Source organism: Xiphophorus couchianus, chromosome 23 (assembly GCF_001444195.1).
Source record: "Xiphophorus couchianus chromosome 23, X_couchianus-1.0, whole genome shotgun sequence".
NCBI lineage: Eukaryota > Metazoa > Chordata > Actinopteri > Cyprinodontiformes > Poeciliidae > Xiphophorus > Xiphophorus couchianus.
The window spans coordinates 26019309-26034320 of NC_040250.1; the positions used below are offsets into that span (position 1 = coordinate 26019309).

Below are 15012 nucleotides of genomic sequence, written 5' to 3' on the forward strand. Positions count from 1 at the left end.
GCATAGTCAGAAAGAGTAAGTGAGCTAAGTTGTCTGAGAAATAAAGAGGAAACTTGTTTCGGTGGCGTTTACTCCCTAAACTTAATTTTTTTTACCCAGAACCATCTTGTTTAACTTATAAACAAGGCAGCTAGCTAAGTTAGCCAAGTTGTCTGCTTACAACTTGGCTAACTTAGCAACTTGCTAAGCTTAGCTATGAGGACTAAGCTAAGCTTAGTTCCCAGCTAGCAAAGGTTAGCTAGCTCCTAAGTTAGCCAAGCTGTTTACTTAAATTATCTTGTTTACTACTTATATGAGCCATATTTAACCCTCCTGTTATGTTCCGGGTCAAATTGACCCGTTTTAAAGTTTAAAATCTTTTTTAAAATAGCTGGAAATTTTTTGCAAATTTTTTTTGCATGAAACTTTTTCTATTTGTTTTAATAGGTGCACTCTACATATAAATTGAAAATTTATTCATTTTACACATTTGTACCACTTTATACATAGATACTGCTCGGGTCAATTTGACCCGGCAGTCAGGTTAAAGTGCAAAAAAAGATAAAAAAATGTCCAATTCTATGTTTCCTTGCAGCGATGAACCATATTTCACCCCAACACACACAAACACAACACAACACACACATGCACACCAAGACACACACAAGCCCACTTTCTCACTGCTCTCTTTACTTCACTAGGAAACTGCGAGAAAGCAGAAAGTGTTCACAACTTTTGACGGGAACCTTTTCTGTTCCCGTGGACAAACTCCACCCACACTGAGTGACACTCAGCAGATGTGGAGGAAAACATAAATACTCTCTGCATGACTCATTTATCTTGATTTTAATCAGCGGGTCAGTTTGACCCTGAACAGTTTGTGTGTCTCAAATTCAATTATAAAGATCAATCATTGAAAAAAAAAAAAGTGTAATATAAAAAAAAATTATGTTTTGGAGGAATTTTTTGGTTTCTGACACTATTGCATGATTAAACACTCCTTGGGTCAAATTGACCCATGAACATTTTTGCTGTACCCTAGAAACGAACATAACAGGAGGGTTAAGGTATAATGGTAAAATATTGAATATTTCTGGCCTTAATTTAAGAATTGGATTTTGGGGTAGCTTTATATCATTATAACAAGGCAAATGGAAGGCATTGGAGTTTTGTTTTGGAGGCTCCTGGAAATAAATGACACTGTTGGCAGTTTATGACCAACAGGCTAAAAGGCTATACGTCTCAGTATCCACTTGTGTCATTAAAAATATCATAAGCTACTCTCTTGATCAATAATGTGAGAGTAAATCCTGCAGCTACAGCTAAAAAAAGTGCAACCTAAATTCCAGCAGCAGTGACATACATCACATCTTACACCTTGTTTCACCTTGTTGAAAGCTCATTTCATAGCGTCCGTATTGTGCCATTTTGTCTGTTTTTCCTTCTGTGTTACCAGGTAACACAACATTAAAGATGCCATCTGCTGCATTTTTTTTTTTAAATACAAAGACAAACAAAACTACAATTAGGTAATTAAATTAGAATTTCACAACATGCACCATTTTTAAAAAGTGTACTGAAGAACAAAACCTCTGCTAATTTAACTTGTTTATTTTTGTTGATGACATCACAAAAGGCACAATAATCAGCTTGTCTTAATGCTAACGTTATGGCAAAGCAGTGGCTTAACACATCTGGACGTGAATTATGAAGCACGTAAGGTGCAAGTGGTTTGGCTTCTTTGACGCTTTTCCATTGCAAAAGTGTATAAAACTTTGTTGATATTCTGCTAATGTTGAAAAAACTAAATTTCGCAATCGTGGTGTTTCCATTAAATGAGACGTGCAATTAAAAATCACACCTGGATGAGCTTAAAATACGACTGAAAAACCACGTCATATTAGCGCAGAAATGAAAAACGAGAGTTTTTAGAAGTCGGCGTGTTTCCATTAAGCTAATTTATTTTCGTAATTCTAATTTGCTAAATTTTATGGATACAAACTGAAGCAAACTAAGAAGAAGATGAGAATCATTTGAACTTAAACAGAAATAAAAACACAGATGAATGTTTTAAAAACGTCAGAATAAGAAAGAATAGCAATAAAAAAACGTGAAAACCGGTAAGTTGCTCTGTGCCTGACGTGATGTCATCGGATTAACCCAGACTTTTATTTTACTTAAAATACGTAAAAAAAAAAAAAAAAAAGGCAAAGCAAACTGAGATGTTGCTGCATTAGGCTAGCAGCTTTAATTAAAAAGACAGTGTCACTTCCTTCCTTCCTTTTCGGATGTTACTACGATTTGTCAACTTCATACCGTCATCAGGGAGGTCAAACTCATTTTCATTTTGGAGAGCATCAAGATTATGAATGTTCTCAAAGAACCATGCCAGAATGTATTGATGATACCCGTTAATTGTTAAAATATTAATTAACAGCTGTCTCTGTGTTCAATAAGTTCTTCTTGAAATGTAAGCATATTGAACACCTTTTCTCTCTGATCAGTCCATCCAGGACTTTTTTTTGCTACCAAAATCTGAGCTAATTTAGAAATATTTGAGTTTATATCTGATGGTTTTTATTTTCTTTATTCGCCATATGGCCTGTAACTTGACATCAAGTAAATCTGAGGCAGCAGTGTAGTAAAAGTAAGACATACTGCTACCTGCAGCTGGGAGTTAGTCTCTTAAGCGTAAAGTTTTTCAACGTTTTGGGTAAAATTTGTAATAAACTTCACAATTTTTTGTGAATTTTTATGGCATTGCAAAAAGCTGGAGGGACTGATTGATGTAATTTCGCAGTATCCAGAAAAACTGCTTTGATGATTCGACTGATGAGTATTTGAGAAGATTATGTTAAAGGTTGTGATCACGCGTCCCTCTGGAGTCTAGAGGGCCACATAAAAGACTACAGTGGACCGGATGTGGCCCTCAGGCCACGGGTTTGACACATGTCCTGTAAGTGCTAAATATGTCCTTTGGAATCAGTGGGATTTTTCACTTTAAATATTAAGAATATCTGTGTTTAACACCATTGTAATACAAATCCAATCAGAACCGTCTGGACTCAACGGCGGCAGGTTTCGGCTCCAGTCGAGGTACTGAGTCGGGCCTGCTTTGATTCTGGCTCAGGGAGTGTGTGGGGGTCATAGGTTGGCCTCTTTCCCCTCACCACTGTGGTCCTTATCTGATAGATTGGACGGCTTCTCCTCCAGCCGGATCGATATCAGCCTGAGGCTTTAGATCCAGACCCAATCACTGACGCCTTGCTGCTCCTCTGCTCAGCTCTCTGCCACATTTAGCTGCCTTAATCACATCAGACGCTCACTTATCTTCTAGAAAATGAACCGTCTTCAAAAAAAATAATAACTTTTAGCTTCTTTCTGTTGGTTATCTTAACAGAGGGTTTGGGCGTGTTCTGCGTCTCATCGGGTGTTTCACCTGGATCACTGCGGTGGAATTTGGGCCCAGTTATCATCCTCGCTCTCTGTGTGTGTGTGTGTGTGTGTGTGTGTGTGTGTGTGTGGTTTGAGGGGGTTGCAGTGGGATGGGTCTCATGTCGGCTCTAGTTCCCGCTGCTTTGCTCCAGTCTCTAGAGCAGCTGCGCCTCAGAGCGCAGCCAGTGCAGTCCTTGCCTGATGTAGCGCACCAGCTCCACCATGCTGCTCTGCTGGCTCAGAGCCCCCCCCATCGCCGAGTCCAAGTCCTGGAAGAAGTCTGCAGGACGCAGCAGGGAGAGAGCAGGTTACTGCTGCACATCGCCACAACCAAGAGAAACAGTCTCTCCAAATCCTGCCACGTTATATTTGGAAACTGTAGTTAAAATTAAATAGACACTACACTAATGGGTTAGCTATTAAATACGGGTTTAATTGTTACATGAGTGGATTATACATGTAATAAATGTAAGATTATATAAGTAGTTAAGTGGGAATTTTGATAAGTTTTGACATTATTTCAGAAACAAACAGAATCCTAATAAAATTGACACAAATGTTGCCATTCCTGAGAAATGTAGTAAACAAAAAGCAGTTTGTCTTTACCCCAAACATAAACGTGTCTGTTTGTTTAAAATCATGTAATCTAAACTTTTCTGCATTCTGTTCTTGAACTGACTGAGTTGTGAATTTCTCCAGCCTCTCTTCTCCTGCTGCCGAGTGCGACCTAAACGTTTTACTATCTGCTGCCGTCGGGTGTTGGCGTTTTATCACGTTGTAATATTTGTGGATGTCAGAAGCGTTGCGTTGCTCCGCGGCGTTCCTCACCTCTGCTGTCGGCGGCCAGCCTGTCGGCCGTCTCCCATTGCTCATAGCTCCTCAGGATGTTGTTGGTGATGTTGACGTGGCTGGCGGCCATGTGGTGGATCCGCTGGGGGATCGCCACGCTACTGGACGACCCCGATGCCCCTCCCCCTCCTGTTGCTGTTGCTCCTCCGCTGCCGGCAGGAGACGGGCTGAGTGAGAGAGGCGACGGCGTCCCGTTGACTCTGGAAAGCACACAGACAGGCGGTGAATCCCAGAGGGATGATGGGAACCCAACAGGGAGCCTCTGGGGTTTTACTATGAGATACAAAAAGGTTTGGTAGAAAATATTACCTGAACACATTCATTCTCCGTTGTGTGACAATTACATATTCTGTTTTTTTGTCTTTAAATGGATCCCATTTTATTTTATGTGTATGGTGTCAGTGGTGGAAAATACTGGACCCTTTCCAGAGAGTCATGTTTTTCCATCAAACATGTCCACAGGGGACCAAGGTGGAAACATTTGTTACATTTTCAGCTGGTGTCGTTCACTTTCATGCTGCACTGTCAAACAAATTAAACCCTTTGAAAAACCTGTTCACCTCCTCACCTGCGGTGGCGCTGCACCAAGAACTACAAAGGGAAACATCAAAAACCTCTGAAGACAACTTCCTTCATCATGTCATGTAAACAAAATGAAGTGCCATCAGATTTCAGATTTCTCTTTTATCTTTGGCAAAGGACCACAGACTATTTCTCCTGCTAGCAAGAAATTAACTGGTTTGTTTTGGTTGCATTTGCCCTGCGCTATGGTCCGCTTCCTGCTTGTGGAGCGGTCTGCGGTGCACTTGGTGTTCACACTTGCTTTCAAACTGTGCCAGAGTTCACTTCAACCTGACTGAGATCTGGGCTTGTAGGCAAACCAGAGTTTGATTGCACATTCACAAATGAACTGAACTTTCCACGCAAATGAACAAGAGTTTGATTAAAGCAAACTAAACTCCAGCTGCCCTGAATGTAAACCACTTCAACTATAAATTGAAAAGCACAACATATTCAAAAACACAAAGACATTAACTAAGCACAACTACAAATTAAGAAAACATAACAAAACAGAAGAATTGTTTGAGTGGATGATTCCACTTTTGACCTTAGACCTCTACCAGTTCTTCTGGCATTTGCTCTCTCTGTTTAGATAAGCAGAGATGGCCAAAGAAAAGCTGAGCTCTGTTTGTCCTGACTCAAATTATTTTTGTATATGTTACCTACATTTACATCGGTAACAAATTTTCAACAAATGCGCTAAAGCCAGAAAAACGTTCGGATCTGGAACCAAAAGTGGTGTAGTCCAATCATTGAAGCTTTAGGTTTCCCACCTCTTCAGTTTTGTTAAAACTGTGTTGTTGTTTTTCAGTTTGTAGTTGTGTTTAGTGATTAGTTGAAGTAGTTTGTACTTCAGGGCCACCGTACTGAACAGGGCAGGTGTGAATGCACCCTAATCTAACAGAAGAAGAAGAAGAAGGTGGCAACCTCAGTAAACAAACAGAAACATGTCGGTACAATCGGCTCCTCCTGTGTAGCGCAGCGGGTCTGTGGCAGTGATGTAATGTCTGTGATGCGGCCTTGACCTGCACTGACCCACAACTTGTGTCTAACTCAGCCCCCCCCCCCACACACACACAGAGCCAGCTCCGGTCCTGCTGCTGCGCAGCATCAGAGCTGTCCAAACTCATTAGTTTCACATCCGCGACTCCTCCACGCCTCTCCTCCTCCATCCATCATCGCCACCTCCATCACTCCTCCTCGCCGGCCCCTCCGGTCCTCTCCTTCTCACATCTACAACAAATCAATCCCTTTATTTGCTTCCTGAGGGGTTTGTTTGAGCAAGTGGCTGTCACGGGCCGGTTCGGGAAGCCGCAGCGGAGCGCCGCTGAATTAGAAATTCTCAATTATGGAGGTGAACCGGAGTGGGGCGGAGGCCCGTCGGTGTGCGCGGTTACTCACTTTCCGTTGCTCCTCCAAGGAGACGGGGCCTGATGGGAACTCTTCGCCGAATTCTGGATGACAAAAAAAAACAAAAAACAAAAAACGAAACAAAGAGACAATTTTATCATTGGAGGTTGTTTTCGGCTGAGCAGTAGTGGAAAAAACTCAAGTTGGACTCTTAGAAACGAAACAAAGACAAACAGCTGGTTCACCCAGACACAGGAGCTGCGCTTCCATCCAACATCAAAATATGCAAGTTGGAATTACAAAACAAAAAAAGCTTCATGGAAACACAAAAACATGTTGTTTTTTTTTAATAAAAAAAGTTTTTCGTTTTCTGATAAAGTTTGTTTGAGGATCAAGTTTAACTGCAAAAACACAAAATCTTACCAAGTAGTTTTGGATTAATTTCCGTTGAAAATATCTCAGCTCACTTGAAATAAAACAAAACTAACTTATAACTAACTTTCCTGCAAGCTAAATAAGTTTGTTTTAAGTCAATAATTCCTTAATATTTATGAGAAAGTGTGAGTTCCAGTAGCAGATTATTTTGTTTATAACATGGAAAAAATACATTATAAATAAAACAATCTGCCAATAGAACTAATACTTTTTAATCAATATCAATTAATTATTTAAGCTCCTATGTCTTGCTGAAAATTGGCTTCTAAGTTAGTTTGGTCTTATTTGAAATGCACCAAGATATTTATATTAGAAATTAGACCAAGAATTGGTAAGATTTAGTTTTTTGCAGTGAAATTCCTAAAAATCAACCATAAAACCAGAAGCTCTTCCCAGTTTCAACATGTGAAATATTCTGTAATCAGAATGTTTTGGGAAACCATCGATATTCTGTATTTCAGCTCTCATTTCCTGACGTCCTGGAACACGAGGCTGCAACTTCTGAGAACCATTAGCTGGCTAAACGAGTTACAGATCTGCTCTGTGGTTCTGCAGAGTGAAGCGCTCTGCCTCCGTCAACACGTCCCCGCATGTAAACAGGCTGCGCCGCTGAGCGCCCCGTCAGCCCCTTCCCAGAAATCCAATCCCATCAGTGTGAAACGCAGAGCTGTGTTAATGACATCCTCAGTAATTAATTCAACTAAACGCAATTAATCAAAACAAGCACATTAAACCGCAACAATCCACTGCCGTGATGGATGGAGCTAATTAATGCGTTAATATTAAAAGAAAAAGGAACGGAATGTCACAACGGCATGCAAAATTAATGCACAGGCAGCGTGGAAATGGATCCGAGACCTGTGTGTGTGTGTGTGTGTGTGGGTGTGTGTGTGTGTGTGAGTGCGGTCGGCTTCGCACAGTCTGTCACGGAGGCAGACGATGAGAGACGGGGAAGAAAATCAACTCTGTGTCCAATTGTGTGTGTTGAGTTGTTACCTTGAAGTAGTCCATGAGCGAGCGCGAGTACTTGACAGCGTGGTCTTTCTTCAGGTGGAACATCCTCAGATACAGCAGAGACAGACAGCGGTTGCTATGGGAACACAAACGTTGGGAGGCGGATGAGTCGTCCGCACAGACTCACCCGTTCAAACTTTCTGCTTGGTGATAGTTAGTTTAAGCCTGGACAATCATTTAAAGATGTGCAAACGTACAATTAACTCGACTGATATTTTGTCTTTGCTACTTGTCAGTTTATTATTGGAAGTGTACCAAGATATTTTCACTAGAAAACAACAAAAAAAATACTAAGCAACATTCTGTGTTTTTGCTGTGAAATAGTTGCTTTTAACAGACTCATCAGTTTTGAAGGTCTGGGAACTTTAATTAGAAGCTCACAGCTTGTCACTGTTTCCCTACTGCATTATATGACGTGACACAGAAGTTTATTTCTCATAGCAAAACGAGAAACCTTGGGGTCAAACAGTCAACACTCTACAACCATTAGATTATGCTGGATGGTTTTTCTTCTACAATCACAAATACAGGGGATTGGGGAATTATTTCATTTTCTTCATTATAAGGAAATAAAACATATATATATATATATATATATATATATATATATATATATATATATACAGTATATATACAGTGCAGACCAAACGTTTGGACACACCTTTCTAATTCAATGGGTTTTCTTTACTTTCATGACTATTTATAAGGCAAGAAATCCCACTTATTAACCTGACAGGGCAGGTTGACCTATGAAGTGAAAACCATTTCAGGTGACGACCTCTTGAAGCTCATCAAGAAAATGCAGAGTGTGTGCAAAGCAGTAATCACAGCAAAAGGTTGCTACTTTGAAGAAACTAGAATATAAGGGGTATTTTCAGTTGTTTTACACTTTTTTGTTTAGTGCATATTTCCACATGTGTTATTCATAGTTTTGATGCCTTCAGTGTGAATCTACAATGTCAATAGTCATGAAAATAAAGGAAACTCATTGAATTAAAAGGTGTGTCCAAACTTTTGGTCTGTACTGTATATACATATATACTGTATATAATCTAAAACCTAGACTTTAATGTGATGAAAATCTAGGTTTCATTGTGACAAACTTGCTGTCACTTTTATCTTTATTACGATAAATACAACAATACATCAAGATAAAAGTTTTAGTTTTTGGCTGACAAGGGCGAATGCCGAGTCAAATTAAAGCTACAATAACAGCACATTAGTTACCATAATGTTTTTTGTAACTTTTATATATGCACATGTGTTTTTATATTAGATTTTTGTTACACAGTTTGATTTGTAAAGCAGCTCTCATAACACTGCATGTTTCTTCAGTATTCCAACTGGTTTCCTGACTATTACTGGTGCTGTTCACTTTGATCAGATAATTCATCTTAGCAATTAACACTTTTTCGTAAAAACAAAACAGGCTGATTCATGTAAAAGCAGCTCCTGCCAGCTGCTAAGTACAGTGGAGAACATGTGATGCTTTGGGATCGTTTCTCTTCCAGGAGAAACTTGTCGCAAAATAAAAACTGCAGACGCTAGAGGAAATGGTGGGTTATCATTGGCTGTTTCAGCAGGATAATGATTCTAAAACATGTGGTCTGATCAATATCTATATGGCTCACACGACATGAAATTAACCTTCCTACAAGGTTAACTCACAGCTAAGACCTAAATCCCGTAAAAAACCATCTTAAGTCAGAATAAAAGGAGACCTTTGACCCTGTGTTGTTCTCTTGGCAAGAAGAGGTTAAAGCCTGGAAGGTAGGGGTAAAAAAAAAGAATAATTTTGTAATAAAAACACTCATTTCTTAGATTAAATTGCAGAAATTAAGCAATAGATTATTCTGGTGCTATAAAAGAAAAATAAGTCTATATGTTATGGAGTCCCAAAAGTGCAGAGTGAGCAGTATTAATAGAATAAGAGCTTCTGTAATTTGTGTGTGCTACACTTTTGTCTTATTAGCCAAAATATACTGTCTAAATATAATCACAAATATGTGAAGAATAAAGTATTTGATTTTTGCTCTTAGATTCTACTTTAATTTAGTCAAATTCAAGTATATGTTATGCAAATTACCGACAGTCATAATTTGCAGAACTGCAACCACTAGATGGTAGGGGTTGAACGACTACATATTTTTTAAGGTCGACTACATCATGATAATAGTCGAGTCGATGTCGACTAGTCGCGGTGACGTCATAGTGACGTAAGCGCAAAAACCCTTCACAACTACTTGGAGGCTTTATTAGCTATTTTCACGGCAAATATAGACCCCCCCCCCCCTACACACACACACACACACACACACACACACACACACACTCTCCCCTTCTCCTGCTTTTACTAAGTCTATTATGGAGATTCTTCGTGAGCAGCGGGGAAAAGTTTGTTGCACAAAGTCGGGTCTGACTTTTTTTTCTAAACACCGGCTGATGCTGATGATCTCTGGATAGTTACTATAGGAGTCAAATGATCACACTGACTACATGGTGCTTTTGGAACATCACAAGCCAAACTTGTTATGAACGGATCCCGTTTGGTTACAGCTGAATTCAACGAAACCACCTGCTTCTCCTCCGCCCGATGCGCGGCAGGAAGCTCTGCTGACTCAGCAGATTGAACGATTTAAGATATTTTCTAGTCAACGTCAACATGATAAAAGTCGAGTCGATGTCGAGTTGACTAGTCGTTGTGACGTCATGGCGACGCAAAGCTTTGGAGTAACGTACAGGCTTTATTACCCGTTTTCACGGAAAAATACGGCATTTACAGAACAGCAACAAGTGAAACAACAAAACATCGGGATAGTTTATGATAAATAATAAGTTGCTGGGAAACCAACATTCAAAACGAAACACACATCTTTTAGATGGCATGTAAAAACAATAAAACGAGGTGGCGCGGGGGGTAAATAAGGTTCACTCGCTGTCAATATTCTCTTTTCTCTAAGAGTTCTCGTAATGGTATTCCCAGCGAGAGAGAAAATCCTCTGGCTGGGAGTACTGGTTGCCGGAACAGCTAAATATTTTCTGCTGAGGTTTGCCAGACGGGGAAATCTGCCCTGGTTGCTGGCCCACCACTGCAGCGGGTTCGCCATGGTGGGGATCTGCGGTAGCGAAAAAAAATCAAGGATTTCTTCGGCAGCAGTGGTGCTGTGTGCTGCTGATCCCCTGTAACTCTGGTAATGTGGCCCAAAAAGTTGCAAAAAATCTTCTTCACGTCTGACTTTTTTCCCGGTCACCGGCTCGCTCTGATCGGGCACGTCCTCCACCTCCTCCCCTTCCTCTCCTACAGCTATAAATAAAATAAATAACGCTAAGTTCATAAATTTTCACTTCATTTGGACATTATGTATTAGTTAGATCGTCGTGACAAAGACACTCGCGAGCCGGCTAAGTGACATCCTTAGCGGGAAGGAGGCGAGTTTTAGACGGCTTGTGTTTTGTAGTGGACTGCAGCTGCAACTCCATCTCCTTTTAAAACCACTGTAAAACCACAAATATGCATCCATCTACATATCATTTAACCTAATGTATTAACTTATTTTTCTTGTGTCTTGTGACGTATACTGTGCTGTCAGATCAGCACAGGCTGTCACCACCGGCAATCACATGACTGCGACTAGTCGACATGAAATGTAAAAACTCGCGAGACGTCCTAGACTAGTCGACTAGTCGACTAATTGGTTCAACCCCTACTAGATGGCGGCAAAAATCATCTAAATATGAACCTGAAACATGTTGAATTTACTTAAACAGGCACTTAAGGTATATGTTCATCACACTGGCTGTGTGCTGGTTTGAAAAGTGATAAAAACAGACTTGAAGAGAAGGATCGTACCACAGAACAGCTAGTCTCTTCTCCAAGACGGTGGCCGAGTGGCTGGTGAAGTTCTTCAACCTCATGGCGTACCTGCAGGAAAGAGAACCTCGTCACTCCTCTGGTGTTTACAGATTCACTTCAGGAAAGTGCAGATGCACAAAACTGAGAATAAAAGAGTTTTTCCAGAATCATTTGTAGCAAACCATCAAGCAAAAACGCGACTTTTCATCCGAAAAGGATATTTAAGAAGTCACTTCTTTGCTCTTTATTGATCTTTGAAGACAAATTCTCATCATTTCCACAATCATCCTCCTTACAGAGCAGCCAAAGGTGAAGCCACCAATCTGCTCCTTCCAGCGACTCCGTGTCTTGCTCGAGGACACTTCAGCGCGACGGATGAGTGCAGATGAGCGGATCTTGAACCCCAGCTCTCAAGCTAAATGGCTGCCTCCCTCTTCACGGCCCCGCGCCTCTCAGACCGCGCCGCTCATTTATTATTCACTGTTTGCTTTCTCTGAGTTGCACTCGCCGGCTTCACACGCTGGTAGTGCTCAAAGGGCCGAACCCTGAGATCTGGCTAATTTACACAGATTAGCAACCTTGTAGGTGTGTGAAGGGCTGGAACAAAAAAGACTCGGAGCTGAAGAGTCCAGCTGGTTGCATGTAGGCATGCATGCTAAATTAGTGCTCCTTAAAAAGGCATTGCTTTAATTTGCCATTTGCCAAATTTACACGGCCACAGGACTTTATGAGAGCCATTTCATCAGGTAGGAAAGGATCACTTGTTGCTATAAACTACGTGTATTCATTTTGCAATACAAAAAAATAATCTGATTGTAACTGTACCACTGGACACTCCAGCAGTACTTCATTTTATTTCCTGCTTATTGCATTAGAAACTCCAAACAATGTCCAAGTGTTCCAGGTAAACAGACGAGTTCTTGTAAATCGGCCCAGATTAACTTTGGGAAATGAGCCATTGAATGTTGCTAAGTTAGCAATAATTACCCCAGTGTTGCCATCTTAGCGACGTTGTCGTTCAATTTTGCAACCTTTCAGACAAAACATTCGGTATCAGTCAAAATCAGCCGGTCAGGTTTTTTAAAGATCGGTGAACTAGTTATTATAGACAAATAAACCATAAAACGAAGTGAATCCCAATAAAAGGGAGGGAGATTAAAGTGTGGATAGTAAAGGTCCATCCAACTGGCCAAAGATAGGACTTTAGAGATAAAATCCCTTTAACTCCTTTTGCAGTAATTCAAATGTTGATGTTGCTGTGAATGTTGTGCAGTTCTAGTAAAAGTCAAACATTTCCTGACTCCCGTTGGTTTCTTTCTGTCGTTGATCCGTACCTGATGAGCTCCACCGTCTCTGAGTACATGGTGTACGGCGACTTGGCCTCCAGCGGATCTCGCTCCATGGCGTTCCCGCACTCTATGAAGGAGAGGGCGCCGTCTGCGTAGTTCACTGCTTTCCCAAATTTGTCCGTCTGCGGAGCACGGGGGAGGAAGGTGACAGAGAAGAAATGCCGGAGAAGACAGAAGAGGCAAGAGTCGGAATGAGCGACGTCTCAGCAGCGCCGCGGCCTTCGCTTTGAATAATCTCCCACTAAGATGCAAATCCCCCGATAAATCTGAGGAAACGATGCGTACACGTAGCATAAATAACAAGTTCAATAAATCTGACTTCATTGTTTGTGGAGGATCCGATAATTCTTTTGATATTGTTTAATCCTGCAGACATCATCACTCTTTGAGCACAACCCCCCCTTGCAGACAAACGCTGTAATAAATAACACAAATTATAGCGTGCAGACCTCGATGCTAAATAGATTTGCATTGTGCAGAGACTGAAAGCCGGTATATGATTACAGTATACTAAACACTGTGTACTTTGAAACCCATCTAACACTGTCTGAGCCTGATTGTGGATCATTCCCTGATTGATTTTCAGCAAAGCGTGGAGCCGTTCAACATCTTACCAAAGCGTCGGCCTTGTGCTTCAGCCTCTTTGCTTCCTGCATGTAGTACTCTGCACTGTGGACTCTGGAAAACAACAAAAACAAAGAACACAACTCGTGTCTGCACAGACCAGCATCCAAACAGAAAGGCCGGACTCCTCCGGAATGATGGAGGGATTTACATAATCACCAGCTCCACAGAAGCCTGCTTGTGTACACACACCTCAGGCTCGGTGTAACCTTAGAATGACAGCAAAACACGCCTCATGAATAACGCAGAGGCAAGAAAATAAGTACGGAGATGGATCGTCTGTCCACATTTGAACAGAGCTGGACTAGCGTTGATGTGGTTAAAGCTGCTACATGATATCAACAGGCCATATTCTGGCTCTTGTTCAGGAGACGGTAAGAAAGAAGGAAATCTCACTCACAACCGAGGGTGAAGGTTCTTGTTTTGTCGAACTAGCAGACGATACTGTATGCTGTCACTTTCCTAAAATAATGACCTAAACAATTTTTTTTACCAAAAGTGATGTTGACAAAAACATCACATCCTTTTTATTGCAAAAATTAATTTAGCCAAAAAAAAAATCCTTTTGGCAAAAAGTGGCTCAAGTGTGACGATATTTTGATTTTGATCCAATACCTAATATTTTCATGGCCAGTATTGCCGACACGATACTTTTTGTTACTTAAGTTTGATACTTCAAACTTTTAATATTTAGGTGTTTTTGTGGTTTTTCCTTTGAATTATATTGTTAAAACTTTAGAAAGAATTTTGAACCACGTCTGCAAAATACTTTAATAACATCTTAAGATAAACAGAAACAACAGGGCAGCAAAACAAGTTTGTGTGCATTTTTTCCAAAAATAAACAAAATGCAAAAAATTATCTGATGAAAGAAAATCAAAAATGAAATGTTTGTGGTAGAACACATCACAAACAAAAATTACAATTTCATAATGGAATCTGAAACTAAAGTATTAATTTTACCACACTGGTATCGATTGATACTGGTATCGACTTGGTATCGATATATCGGGTTTTAGACATCGGGTCACACCACAGCTTAGGATGATGGTTGATCGACTCCAAAGCGCCTCATGCAGCCCCAGGCCACAGGTTGTAGACCCCTGGGCTACAGTGAGACTTGACAAAGGAAAATGTGTCTTTATTTAATAGTGGAGACGGTTTAAGATGTGTTGAATTGAATGAAATGTTCATCAGGATGTTGCCCAACTTTCCGGCTGACCTGTGTGTTTCTTTCCAATACTCTCCTACAAACCCCGGAGGTCTTCACAGAACAACTGGTTTTATCTTGTACACCAGTGGGCCACACTTAGCAGCCAGGGTAAATCTGGGTTTTATTTAGGGGGATCAATGTTCAGGGGTCTGAAATGTGCTGGTTTTTGTTTGTTTTATAAAATTCCAATAAATTAAATTGCAGTTTGTGATTTTAAAGTGACATAATGAGAAAAAATCCAAGAGCTACACTGAAACAAAACAAAAAAAATCTTGCCAAGTATTTTTGGTCTAGTTTCTAATGCTACAAATCAAATAATCTACCAGTAAAACTAGTAATTTATTATCAAT

The 15012-nt window shown here is 40.5% G+C and overlaps 1 protein-coding gene across 2 annotated transcripts in view; it reads right to left on the bottom strand.

The window, feature by feature from the left end:
* Nucleotides 1–1891: 1891 nt before the first annotated feature.
* The window catches only part of aff2 (AF4/FMR2 family, member 2), a 204343-nt gene continuing 191222 nt past the window's right edge, over nt 1892–15012 (bottom strand). For both annotated transcript variants that reach the window (XM_028009016.1, XM_028009015.1), the window contains exons 20-26: nt 13440–13503; nt 12811–12947; nt 11474–11545; nt 7606–7699; nt 6226–6278; nt 4243–4463; nt 1892–3694 (exon numbers count right to left, since the gene is read on the bottom strand). In XM_028009016.1, the coding sequence (XP_027864817.1) occupies nt 3570–3694; nt 4243–4463; nt 6226–6278; nt 7606–7699; nt 11474–11545; nt 12811–12947; nt 13440–13503 (766 nt within the window). In that variant the 3' untranslated portion in view covers nt 1892–3569. The remainder of the gene's footprint in view (nt 3695–4242; nt 4464–6225; nt 6279–7605; nt 7700–11473; nt 11546–12810; nt 12948–13439; nt 13504–15012) is intronic.